Here is a 13,611-nt window from a genome sequence, read left to right as displayed (position 1 = left end):
ATTTGCATTTCTCTGATGATTAGAGAAGTTGAGCATTTCTTTATATGTTCGCAGGCCATTATTCTGTCTTCTCTGGAGAAATTTCTGTTCATTTCCATTGCCCATTTCTTGATGGGATTGTTTGATTTTTTTCTTGTTTATTCTTTTAAGTTCTAGATAGATTCTTGTTATTAGGCCTTTATTGGAAGTGTAGAGAGCAAATATTTTCTCCTACTCTGTGGGTTGTCTATTTGCTCTAATGATGGTTTCCTTAGCTGTGCAGAAACTTTTTAATTTGATGGGATCCCATTTGTTTATTTTTGATGTAGCGGCGATTGCCTTGGGGTTCTTCCTTAAAAATTCTTTGCCTAGACCAATGTCTGATAGGGTTTTCCCTATTTTTCTTAATAACATTTACCCCACCTGACATGTGACATGTAGGCCACAATCCCTTATCCACATTGTGCAACCTAAAAAATTCTGAAATCTTAAAAGTTTATTAGGCTTCATTTGTTAGCAATGCCTGGTATAGCTTAAACTCACTTGGTGATAAAAACTGTGATCCAATTTGATGTGAGGCTATTTTAGTCTGTATTTATGTCTGTATGAACATTGATACATTTTACCTTGGAAATTTTAGAATGTTTGATTACAAAACTCTCAGGACAGCACCATCATTACCCTTTCTACAATCTAAAAAATTCTTGATTTTTAGAATCCAGATTTTTGACGCAGGTGACCTTAAAGCAATTGGATAATGGACAGTAGACCTGCATTCATTTATTTGTGTTTTGTCTGTACTGTTTTTATCACTTATTCCCATAGCTTAAAACAATGTCTAGAATCTTGTGAGCACTTGAGCCATTTTTACTTACTTACAGTACTTCTCACACCAACTGGGAGTCCAACAGTTCATTTCTCTTCTGAAACTATCTGCCTGGAGATCCCACAAGTTAAAGGGCTCAGGGCTACGAGGCTACCTCACCTCAGACAACATTTGCAGGTCAAAAGCCACCGTATTTCTGATCGACCAGCTAAATTAAATCACAGCTACTTGGCAGAGACACACAGTCCCACATAGGCAAAACAGCTTAAACTACACACGCCATAGATAGATATAGATATCCCTTTTATTAGTTTTAAGGCATATCAAGTTAGTATGCAAGGTAGAACTAAATGTATCCATTTAATAAAATGCCCTAAAAGGAATTTTGCCGGAAGAATCTGAATCTGTCTAAATGAAATAGTATCTATAGGGCCTTGCCAAGTATGGATATTAAAAACAATGATTACAGGATTTAATTCTTATATAAAACATTTAAAAACCAATTTTTATAGTCAAATGTATTTCATTCATTTACCTTTCTTTTAAAAAGCTTTTTTATATTGCTGGATGGATTTTTTTTTTTTTTTTTTTTTTTTGCCTAATAGTACTAAGTATACATTATTTAACAAAAAGGAAACGCTGGCAGTAAAAGCAATTCTAAATAACCTTCTATCAAAACATTCTCAGAAGGCAACAGTACCATTAACATTGGAAAATCAGCTTTATATTAATCATGACTAAATTAGTTTAAGTTTTTTAATTTAGCTCATGTAATGATTCAGTTTTCATTTTACGGATGTTTCCCTGACCTGATAGACTTGGGGGGGTGCTCTCCCAGTCTAGACTAATCCCTCACATTACTGAAGAGGACACGGAGGTTCAGAGAGAAGGAATGAGATGCTAAAAGCAGCTGATAGGCAGCAGAGCCGGGAACACAAAGCGCTGTGATCTTCGCAGCAGTTTGTATGCACAGGACAGTTTCAACCTTGCAGATGTCATGTAGTTTTTCTTGGGACAGTTATAGTAATTTTTAATCTGAAAATCATGAGAAACATTTTTTTGTTTGTTTGTTTTTGAGACAGAGTCTCACTCTGTTGTCTGGGCTAGAGTGCCGTGGCGTCAGCCTAGCTCACAGCAACCTCAAACTCCTGGGCTCAAGCAATCCTCCTGCCTCAGCCTCCCAAGTAGCTGGGACTACAGGCATGTGCCACCATGCCTGGCTAATTTTTTCCATATATTTTAAATTGTCCAGCTAATTTCTTTCTTTCTTTTTAGCAGAGACCAGGTCTCGCTTTTGCTCAGGCTGGTCTCGAACTCTCCAGCTCAAACGATCTCCCGCCTCGACCTCCCATAGTGCCAGGATTACAGGCGTGAGCCACCGCACCCGGCTGAGAAACATTTTTATTCCAAAAAGCCAATCCAATGTGCTGAGGCTTTCTTTTTCATTCCCCTTGTTTGCCTGGGTATTTTTATAATAGTAACTAATACTTGTATGGAACCTTTCAATTATACAAGACATTTTTATATTTAATATTCTCTCTTGACTCTCAGAACAACCTTGTCAGGTAAGGAGCGACTACTCTCTCCCTACAGATGAGAAGTCTGAGGCTAAAGGAAACTTAATAATTTGTGCAAATCATAATAGATGCCAGAGCCTGATCTAAGCACAAGCCTTTCTTCTCCAGAGCCCTTGTTCCTTCTACTCAGTCCAGCTTTCTGTGGTTGAAAGTTGCTATTTTAAAGTCAGATTATTCTCATGATAAATCACCATTTAAAGGAAGTCTCTGATCAGCCCTTTTGTTATGCAAATAGTAATGGTTACATTAATAATGGCTACCATGTTTTGAAAGCCTGCTATGGGCCAGGCAATGTGATAGGTGCTTATTACACCTGACCCTCAGAATCTGCGAAACGTTCTAGGAGTGAAGTTACACTATTTCTCTAGTAAGGAATTCACCCACGGCTAAAAACTTCAATCTGGTTGTTTCCAAAGGCCTGACTTTCAGCTGCACCCAAAATTCAGGTTTCCTTAAAGGAGAAGATACCCCATATGTTTATAGCAAAATCATTCTTTGTGCTACTCCTGAATTGCATACATGGGTTTTCATATTTACACATCCAGATTTCCATCTATTGACACAATAATTGTGAAAATAGTACTGTTAGTTCAGAAGCTCATGAAATTTAAAAAAGAAGGCAGGAAAGGTAAATTAATATATGGATATGCCAATATAATTTCCAGGTGGCAGGGTCAGTCTTTTTTCCTTTGTAATAACATTAAGTACTAATGTACACTATTCACAAAATTAAGATAATCCATCTGGGCTGGGTGTGGTGACTCACACCTATAATCCTAGCACTCTGAGAGGCTGAGGCGGGAGGATTGCCCAAGGTCAGGAGTTCTAAACCAGCCTGAGCAAGAGTGAGACCCCGTCTCTACTCTTAATAGAAAGAAATTAATTGGCCAGCTAAAAAAATATATAGAAAAAATTAGCCGGGCATGGGCACATGCCTGTAGTCCCAGCTACTCGGGAGGCTAAGGTGGAAGGATTGCTTGAGTCCAGGAGTTTGAGGTTGCTGTGAGCTAGGCTGATGCCACAGCACTCTAGCCTGGGCAACAGAGTGAAACTATGCCTCAAAAAAAAAAAAAAAAAAAAAGATAATCCATCTGAACTACCTACCTTAAATGAGAATATTTAGGAGGTTTGTTCAGACTTATGATATTACATTGTCTTCTGAAATTTTGTCTTCCAAAATTATTAGATAGGTTCAGCATATTTTTTTAATTTAAATGTGATTTTATAAATAATATTTCACTTTGGATTTTTTTCATTTTTTAGAAGAATCTTTAAAACTATTACTATCAAAACTGACAATTCAGGCCAGGCAAGGTGGCTCAGGCCTGTAATCCCAGCTCTCTGGGAGGTCGAGGCTAGTGGATTACTTGAGGTCAGGAGTTCAAAACCAGCCTGAGCAAGACCGAGGCCCCATCTCTACTATAAATAGAAATAAATTAATTGGCCAACTGATATATATAGAAAAAATTAGCCGGGCATGGTGGCACATGCCTGTAGTCCCAGCTACTCAGGAGGCTGAGGCAGCAGGATTGCTTGAGCCCAGGAGTTCGAGGTTGCTGTGAGCTAGGCTGACGCCACAGCACTCACTCTAGCCTGGACAACAAAGTGAGACTCTGTCTCAAAAAAAAGAAAGAAAGAAGAGAAAAAAACTGACAGTTTAGAGGCCTCATTTTCAGGGCCCTCTTTTTATATGACATTATTTTGAAGAATTGTTTTCATTGAGGTGATTTTCTTTTTTTTATTTGCCACCGATGTGCAGGAAGATACCGCTGTGTGAGTTGGCTGTGGGCTGGCTGAGCACTCATGGGAGACCGACAAGACACGTCAGCAGCTGCCTGTTAGCCGAGTAGCAGGTTCTCCTTTGGCTCCAAGTCTCCCTTCAGGAGAAGTGGCGCCTCCAGCCTTCTCAAGTCCTGATGAGCACAGAAAGCAGAGGGAGTTTTTTTGTGTGTGTTTTTTTTGAGTCAGAGCCTTACTCTGTTGCCCGGACTAGAGTGCCGTGGTGTCAACCTAGCTCACAGCAACCTAAAACTTTTGGACTTAAGCGATCCTCCTGCCTCAGCCTCCCAAGTAGCGGGGACTACAGGCATGTACCACCATGCCTGACTAATTTTTTCTATATATTTTTAGTTAGCCAATTAATTTCCTTCTATTTTTAGTAGAGACAGGGTCTTGCTCTTGCCCAGGCTGGTTTTAAACTCCTGACCTTGAGCTACCTACCCGCCCTCAGCTTCCCAGAGTACTAGGATTACAGGCATGAGCCACCGCACCCGGCCAATGCAGAGGGATTTACACAGTGGACGTTCACTCAAGTTTTGTAGTTCTCCCTGGTTCCTGGGACCAGCCCCTCGTGGCTTCAAATAGGGATTCTAGTGTCTTTCATTGTCTCAGCTGGAAAACAAACTTTGTTCAGTGTTATCCCAAATAAGTTAGTCTAGGCAGTCAGACATTTGACAGGAATGTAAGAGTTTCATGCAGGTTGAATCTCTCTAAGCAAGCCTGAGGAGTATATGCAATATGCATCCTATAATTTTATACCGTTAACACATCTTGAGGGGTTCGGTATCTTCAAGTGAAGATTTTAGAGGCAGCAGGGACTGGACTCTAAAACTCGATGCTAATCAAGGTAGACAGTTATCAAATGGTGTCCTCCGTTGCATTATTTAGCTATTGCGTGCCCCATTTTGACAATTTATTCTTATCTGTTTCGTCTAGGTCGAACTGGAAGGTACACCCTTATAGAAAAATGGAGAGATACTGAAAGACATTTAGCACCTTATGAAAATCCTATCATATCCTTAAACAAATGGGGTCAGTATGCCAGCGACGTACAGCTAATCCTGCGCCGGACAGGGCCGTCCCTTGGCGAGCGGCCCACCTCGGACAGCGTGGCTCGCATTCCCGAAAGAACTTTGTACAGGCAGAGCCTGCCCCCCTTAGCTAAACTGAGGCCTCAGATTGACAAATCAATCAAAAGGAGAGAACCCAAAAGGAAATCGCTAACCTTTACAGGAGGTGCCAAAGGATTAATGGACATTTTCGGAAAAGGTAAAGAAACCGAGTTTAAGCAAAAGGTGCTGAACAACTGCAGAACGACAGCGGATGAATTGAAGAAACTGGTCCATTTGCAGACAGAGAAGCTTCAGTCCATCGAGAAGCAGCTGGAATCTAATGAAATAGAAATACGATTTTGGGAGCAGAAATATAATTCCAACCTCGAAGAGGAAATTGTTCGCCTGGAGCAAAAGATCAAAAAAAATGACGTAGAAATTGAGGAGGAGGAATTTTGGGAAAATGAATTGCAGATTGAACAGGAGAATGAAAAGCAGCTGAAGGATCAACTTCAAGAAATAAGACAGAAAATAACAGAGTGTGAAAGCAAATTAAAGGACTATTTGGCCCAGATCCAGACCATGGAAAGTGGTCTTGAAGCAGAAAAACTGCAGCGGGAGGTTCAGGAGGCACAAGTCAATGAGGAAGAGGTTAAAGGAAAGATCGGGAAGGTCAAAGGGGAGATCGACATCCAAGGTCAGCAGAGTCTGAGGTTGGAAAATGGCATCAAAGCTGTGGAAAGATCTCTTGGACAAGCCACCAAACGATTACAGGTAGGAATCTTTACGTAAATAGCACGTTTCGTCTATTGAAAAGAATTAGTATATTCTTGTAATCATCTTTCATGATTGTCCAGCTTCCCTGATGTTTAAAGAATTAGAAACCTGGCTTTGCGCGTAAGTTTTGTATAATTCTTGTAACTTATGACAAAGCTTGGATATAAGATCAGAATAAAGAGAAGACCTAAAGCCACCAATCCTTGCACCAGGGGAGAGGTGTTTTTTGTTTTTTTTTTTACTGTTGGCAGTTGTAGCTTTAGATCATTGCATATAAGAGAACAGAATGTCAGCGCTGGAGGGGACTCTCATGATGAGACGGTGAATCTGATCTGCTCCTCTTGGAGATAGGGGACCTGAAGCCCCAAGAGGCTACCACAGATTGGTTGACCAAGGATCAGTGTGGCTGGTGGACTGCTTCTCTGTCACATGCACCTTGTTGCCAGCCAGCCCCGGCTTCTTTCCCCGAGTTGTAAACAGTCCCCATCTCTCCACTCTCGAGATTACCCTTCGCTTTCCTGAGAGAGGCACAAAGATCCCTCTCGGATTTTTTCCCCCTCTCTAGTTCATATGTAATAACATTTATATTCCCCCCTGAGACCCTGGTCACTCGACCCTTACATTTCTTGGGTGCGCATTCTTGAAAAGACACCGTGATTGTTTTACGGGAGTTGCAAAGAAGTATCAGTCTCTAACAAATGAGATGAGAAATAAACACAACCCATTATAATATGGCTATTGAAATTTAAATCACTTAAAATGAAATAATATTCAATAAGCCTGTAAATTGTTACATAATTTTAAAATTCTGTTTTTTAGTCATACTTGTTTAAAATTATTTTAAAACTCTGTCTTTAGCCATAGTAGCACATATGGCTTACTGTGCTGGACAGCACAGACACAGAACATTTCCGTCACCGGAGGAAGGTCTGTTGGACTGCGCTGGTTTAGGAGCTTGCTAGCCACAGTGCAGTCCATACCAGGCAGCTTCTGGGCACAGTTGTTAGAAATTCAGAATCTACATTGTCACAAGATCCCTACGTAGCACCTGTGCACACTGAAGTTTGAGAAGAGCTGCTTTAGAATATGAACAATTTCAAAATCAGAGAAAGCTGAGGTTTTAGGAAAAACCAATGTGATTTCCTTTCTCTGTCATTAACTGTGTGGTGAGAGAGAAAACTACTATCAGAATTTTGAAAATCAGGAATTTTTCACGCTCAGAGGTTTGTTAGCCTCTGATGTGTCCGTATTTTACTATGTGGATTCATTTTGACACTTAAAAAGGTACAAGTGGAAGTTTTATTGCCTTTGGTATTACTTAACAGCAAACACCAACTTATGACAATCCTAAGTAGTAAATCCCGCCACCCATTGAAAAGTGTCTAATAATCAAATTAGTAACATGTCACCAAGTATCCCCTACACTCAAAGTAAGTGGAGAAAACAACCACCAAATTCTACTGTCTCTTCCCAACCCCTACCAAACCCTTTGGATGCCCCCAGCCTGGGATAGGGCGTGGGGCCATGCTACTCATAGGGCAGTAGAGGAGAGAAAGGGATGAAAAGCTGTTTGAATGATACCTTGCTTTTGGAGCGTTCCAGCTGTCCAAACTTGCTATCCTGCTCTAGGGCTCTGTAGTTCTCTGATCTGTCAAGAACCTCATAGTGAGAATCTTATGGGAATCTTGCTTTACTCGTGCTATAAGATAAGTCTTAACGGATCCCATGAAAACTTAAGCAGTTAACAGAAAACAAGAGCTCTCAATCTCAGGACCAAATTACAATTAATTTTGCAGTCATTCATGAAGTGGATAACAGGGAAATTTGTGACCAGCTTACTAGCAAGATTGCTATACCCCACTGGGATGGGTAGAAACCCTTATTTTTTTTTTCATGAAAATTTATAGACATGCATTTATTTCATAAGGGTACATAATGGTATTTCAGAGGAAAGCATCACACTTAAGAGGACAAACTGAAGAAGCTATTGTCTTCCCTTTGCTTGTTTTTTGGCCCATGCCACAGAGTGAAAGTGACCTCGTTAGCCCACTGTACTGATATAAATGTGATCTTGGAAAGGCAGGTACCTCATGTTTAACCCCTGCAGCAGGTGGACTTGTCATTAGGGTGTCTTGAACTGACCAATAGTGAATCCTCAAATTAAAAAAAATAAAAATAAATTTCCATCTAGGACAAAGAACAAGAACTGGAGCAGTTGACTAAAGAGCTGCGGCAAGTCAATCTCCAGCAATTCATCCAGCAAACAGGGACAAAAGTCACTGTTTTGCCAGCAGAGCCCACTGAAATAGAGGCCTCACACGCAGATATACAAAGGGGTAAGACGTTGACCAAGATGCTTTTTCTCCCTTACTCTCATTGCTTAACTTTGAATAAACTGCTTGCATTCAGTTAAAGTATTATCCTTTTAAGTGGGCCACTGAAAAATATTTTTTCCTTATATCTTGTTTCTGGGAAAAATCAATAATATTCAAATTATGTATTAGGTGAGCATCTAATCACCAGATCTCATATTATTGTTTTTGTTGGGGGGGGGGGTTGTTTTTTGAGACAGAGTCTTGCTCTGTTGCCCAGACTAGAGTGCCATGTTGTCAGCCTAGCTCACAGCAACTCCAAACACCTGGGCTCAAGCAATCCTCCTGCCTCATCCTCCCCGAGTAGCTGGGACTACAGGCATGCGCCACCATGCCCGGCTAATTTTTTCAATATATTTTTAGTTGGCCAATTAATTTCTTTCTATTTTTTTTTTTTAGTAGAGACAGGGTCTCGCTCTTGCTCAGGCTGGCCTCGAACGCCTGAGCTCAAACGATCTGCCCGCCTCAGCCTTCCAGAGTGCTAGGGTTACAGGCGTGAGCCACCGCGCCCAGCCTCATATCACTGGTTTTAAACTGCTTCATTATAAAAATGTTTTTTGAGGTATATATGAGTCATAGTCTGTTAATTTGACTTTTAGCTTCTCTCTGTTCCAGATGCCCCATCTTTCCTTCTCCTCCTTCTAAAAGTTTTTATTAATTTGAGCTGATATTTAAAAGACAATTCCAAATCTGTGTACACATAGGGCGTGAACATCTAAGAAAGAGAAGCAAAATGCTCACCTCTTCTAAAGGATCATTCACTGTTCAAATCACTGAAATCTGGCTTATCAAATAGGCTTCCATCAGAGAGGGTTTTAACCCTCACCTCCCAGTCCAGGGCCACAAGGGGCTTGCAATTGTTGTTCTATACGTTTCTTTCAGGTTCTAATTTTTCGTATTGCTGAGTATTCTAAGTTGACTACTACATTCAATGACTTTCTCTGTTTCCTGTTTAGAGGTGCCATTCCAGTCCGGGTCCCTGAAGCGACCTGGTTCATCTCGGCAGCTCCCCAGTAATCTTCGCATTCTACAGAATCCTATCTCATCTGGTTTTAACCCCGAAGGCATATATGTATAACACTGTCGGTCTTTGCTGGGGGGGGAGACCCAATAAAGGTACCAAGGACAGTAGAATTCTCCCTTTGATTTGTGCCAATGATGAACAGAGGGTGTATTTCACAAGCCGCCGTGTCTTTTTTTCTCTCCTAAATCGCATCCCACTTGGAGCCATACCCTGTGCACTGATGCTAAAGAACAAAGAAACTGTGTTCTCACACGTCAACAGTGTTGATATCTTTGTCCAGCAGCTGTAATGCAAAGCCTTCATTTTTATTTGTAGCATTTTGTGAGCATTAGCCAAGTGTCATCTTGTGTGTATTACATAAGTAAACCGTGACTTAAGAGTGAAGAAACATTTGTGACTGGCCTTAGTTTAATTTATTTCGTGTGATCAATTCATGTGTGAATGTTGATGTTTTAATCTTTTTCATTAATACTTATCCTGTGACTTAATTTCGTTACATGCTGTGTGCTTATGACTCCGTGTGCATGTTGCCAGACTCCATCCGCGCATTGCTAATTTACAACTACACGAGCCTCGTGGGGTGTTCCGCCATCGAAACCAACTCCAGAAGAACCCACTTGAATTTATTTTCTGAAACTGTCCATTAGCCATTGCTTAATTAGGTGAAATAATTTTGAGGGTTTTTTTGTGTGTGTAAATCTAGAATTTAGTCATTCCTTTACAATATTCCCAAGTATATGATATTTTTCATGAGGCAAATTGTATGTGTAAAAGGTTTTCAGTGTTTTCAGATACTGTTGGAACAAAAATGGAATCGTTGATATCTATCCAGACAGGCATGGGGTTTCCTGATACATTATATGTTTCGTTTCTGCCCTGCCCTGTCATTTCCTCTCACAGGTCCTTAGAATTGACATAATACGTAAGTTATAGAGGACCAGATTGTTCTACTTGCAGAATGTCGTTTTAAGTGCTGTATTTTTAAATACCACTTCATATGTATGACCTATTGATATACATACCCATGGGTAAGTTATTGCTTGCACATAATTTACCATTGGGATTTCTCTAGACACTTAGAGGGAAAGTCGATTGGAGTTAGGTACTTTTCACCAAGGGAATAAAATCAAATTCAGTATATGTTTTTACTTTTAAGCTTGACTGTTATAAGACATTAATCTGCATTTGTACATGTTGTTTTACTTATAAAACCAAAAATGAGTCAATGCCTCTCCTATGAGTAGTGACTTAACTGAGATTTATAAGAATATTTAGACAGAGGCAGTCAGATACCACTTAGCCATTTTGACATCCCCTCTGGTCAAATATGGTACAGAATAATGAAGACTTTAATCTGAAATTTAAAGTCGTTTTTCTGAAGATAATTAATTCTCTGTGTCATTTACATGCAACAAAATAAAAGTGGGTTAACGTAGTAATGCCATGGTAACAATAAAAAGATATGTCTTATGCATGAAGGCAACTTTGGATGTTTTAACACATTTGACTTATTTTTGGTTCAATGAATGCTGAGAATGCTGCTTTACTTAGGTTTCCTATAAAACATTTTAAGAAAGGCTATGAAAATATATAGAAGCTTCTAGAGAACTGAAAGTAACAATGTAGAGTTGAGTTTTCTAGTACAGCTAAGTGGCAGACCTCACCTGAAGATATTATTTTGGAGGGTTCTTGGAGTTATCGAGTTGATCTTGCCATTATATTACTTTGCAAATAACTGAAGAAGTAAATGATTTTTAACTAAATAACCACAGCCTGTACACATTTGCTCTCAGTTTAAAATAGTTATTTCATTTCAACATATATTTAAAATTAGGGTAATTAAAAATCAAAGTAATTTGTAGCTTTTGTGACAACATTGATTTATGTATGCCCAGTATATGCCTTATTTTTAAAGAGTCCTGTCCTATAATACTAAGAGTCATTTTGTCATTGTTCAGAGAAATTGAGACCTTATTCACAAAGAAAAACATTTTTAATATTAATTGCATTCTGTTTAAATCAAAACGTGTAGGTAATACTAAATTTTGCAATTGGAAAGTACACAGATGCCTTGGCATACAATGAAAAACACAAATTCAGTGTCCAACTTAATTATTGTAAATTATTATCAGAATTAACCTAGTAACTTTAAAGATAGGTAGCATCCTTGCAACTTACAGCAGTCCTGGGTCCCCCAGCATGGGTCCAGTTAACCTCTCTGACTTCCTCAGAATTTCCAAGCTGCCAAACAATCTTCATGGACCTAATTACAGATAGAAAAAAACAAAATGTACTATTTCCTATATGGGGAAAATATATAAGTGTGAATATGATGAATACATTGAGCAGCTATAGTTTTTAATCAGTTATATTATTTCTGGAAGCACATATCTAAGGAATATTTTCTAAGACTTAGAGGGAAACAATTCATTTCCGTAGGAACATCTTAAAATATTTTAGTCTATTTGTGATTATTTTTATCTATTGTGAATACAAATGAGTTGCACTAAGTGCTACATCTTTGGATACATTTCTGACGGGGGTGGGGGGAGAGCAGGCAATAGTATATGAAAATACCAAATATAAAATTTTGCATCTAGGGGAATATTCAGGTTCTAAATACTAAATTAGATGACAAGTTTTTGTGTTTTTTTAAAAAATCATATTGCAAATTGTTTTACTGTAATTTTCTATAAGTATTAAATACATTTAAAGATTTTTTTCTTACCAAGGAATAATTTTAATACTATTGTTATATTTGACCTCTTGAGTATCTGTTATCCTTTTTTTTTTGTCTTGATGCATAAGGCATTTTTTATATGTGAGACTTCCGTTGGTATTAATAAGAATTACCTGTTGTTTAATTCCCCTAGTAATCAATGAGCCAATCATGAATTCATATAGTTCAAATTAGATATACAACAAGAACTAAAACAAGACTGATAGAGTAAAATACATATATATATGAGATAAAGTAAAAAAAAATAGAATTTATACTGTGAAATGTGAGCTATAGCAGTGTATAAGAAGAACATATAAGCACTTGTTGTTTCCATAGCATAAATAAAATTTACACCTGCATTAAAAGATAATTTTCTTTGTGAATAAGAGCAAAACAGTCTTTAAAGAAAAGAACTTACTTCTGTGAACATCTTTTCAAGTTAAAACTGTAATGGATTAAGAAAATAATACGGAAAAGGCAAAAATCTCTTGATTTCAGGCATGCAAAGAGCTTAAGCAGAAGGGCAGTCAGTTCCCATTGTGCATTGCCTTTGAAAAATTGGGCCTTAATTTACATGTAAATAACAACGCTGTGTTCACATCCCCCTTCTACCTAAAGTTGTCTTTAGTGACCTATATTGTATTAAAAATTAGCTCATAAGTATTACTTTTATATTATGTCCATTTTCTAAAGTTGCATGTTTATACTCTTTGCTACAGTATTTTTAAGTTTTGGGTGAAGGCCATCAGCTGTATCAAGAAGACAAAACAATCACTATTTATTCAGTATTGCTGCTTTACATTTCCAGAATAAGCTTTCTATGCCAGGACAGTGACTGCTTGAAAGCTGCAGGAGCTCTTTCCAATGCATTTTATATATTTTTAGAAACCAAATAAATGCAGAAAACTATTTAGTATACTAATTATATTAAACCAGCAGAAATATAAAGGCAATAAAGTATATACATATATATGGGGGGAGGGGAAAGATTAAAAAATAGGTTTACAGCCAGACATGGTGATAGCCCTAAATCTATTTCTCAGTATGTTTTTCCTTATTGACCCTAGAAGGATTTGAGTTGCTGCAGCTTTAAACAGAAAATTGCCACATTCACTAATTGTGGACACATAAATATGCTTTTAGTACTTGCTTTGCTTATGTACAAATAAAAAATATGTAATATGTATTATATGTAATTATTCTTTTCTTTGCCTTTCATTTCAAAATGTATTATATTTTCTGATTATTATCATGAGCTGTAAAACAAAGGATCAATATCAGATATTCTCCCAAATAATAAATTTTCAGGATTCATTTGGGGCATTACAATTGTTGGTTTGTTTCTTACGTCCTTAATATTTTAAAATACAACTTTATTTCCTTTAAAAGATGCCAAAGAAAATAAGTGCACATAAAGGTGACACAAATTACATACCTCTTACTCTAATGTTTATTATTATATAAAGAGTTATCTATGGCTCAAAAGGTGGCTACTTCATCAAA

At 38.1% G+C, this 13,611-nt stretch overlaps 1 protein-coding gene across 2 annotated transcripts in view; it reads left to right on the top strand.

Annotated features, from left to right (window-relative positions):
- RASSF8 (Ras association domain family member 8) overlaps positions 1–10,683 on the top strand; it is a 77,449-nt gene extending 66,766 nt beyond the window's left edge. For both annotated transcript variants that reach the window (XM_012739541.3, XM_012739540.3), the window contains exons 3-5: positions 5,098–5,987; positions 8,182–8,326; positions 9,319–10,683. In XM_012739541.3, coding sequence (XP_012594995.3) covers positions 5,098–5,987; positions 8,182–8,326; positions 9,319–9,440 — 1,157 coding nt within the window. In that variant the 3' untranslated portion in view covers positions 9,441–10,683. The remainder of the gene's footprint in view (positions 1–5,097; positions 5,988–8,181; positions 8,327–9,318) is intronic.
- The last annotated feature ends 2,928 nt before the right edge of the window (positions 10,684–13,611 follow it).

The sequence above is a fragment of the Microcebus murinus genome, chromosome 10 (genome assembly GCF_040939455.1).
Source record: "Microcebus murinus isolate Inina chromosome 10, M.murinus_Inina_mat1.0, whole genome shotgun sequence".
Lineage (NCBI taxonomy): Eukaryota > Metazoa > Chordata > Mammalia > Primates > Cheirogaleidae > Microcebus > Microcebus murinus.
This window is presented reverse-complemented; position numbering and strand designations above follow the sequence as displayed.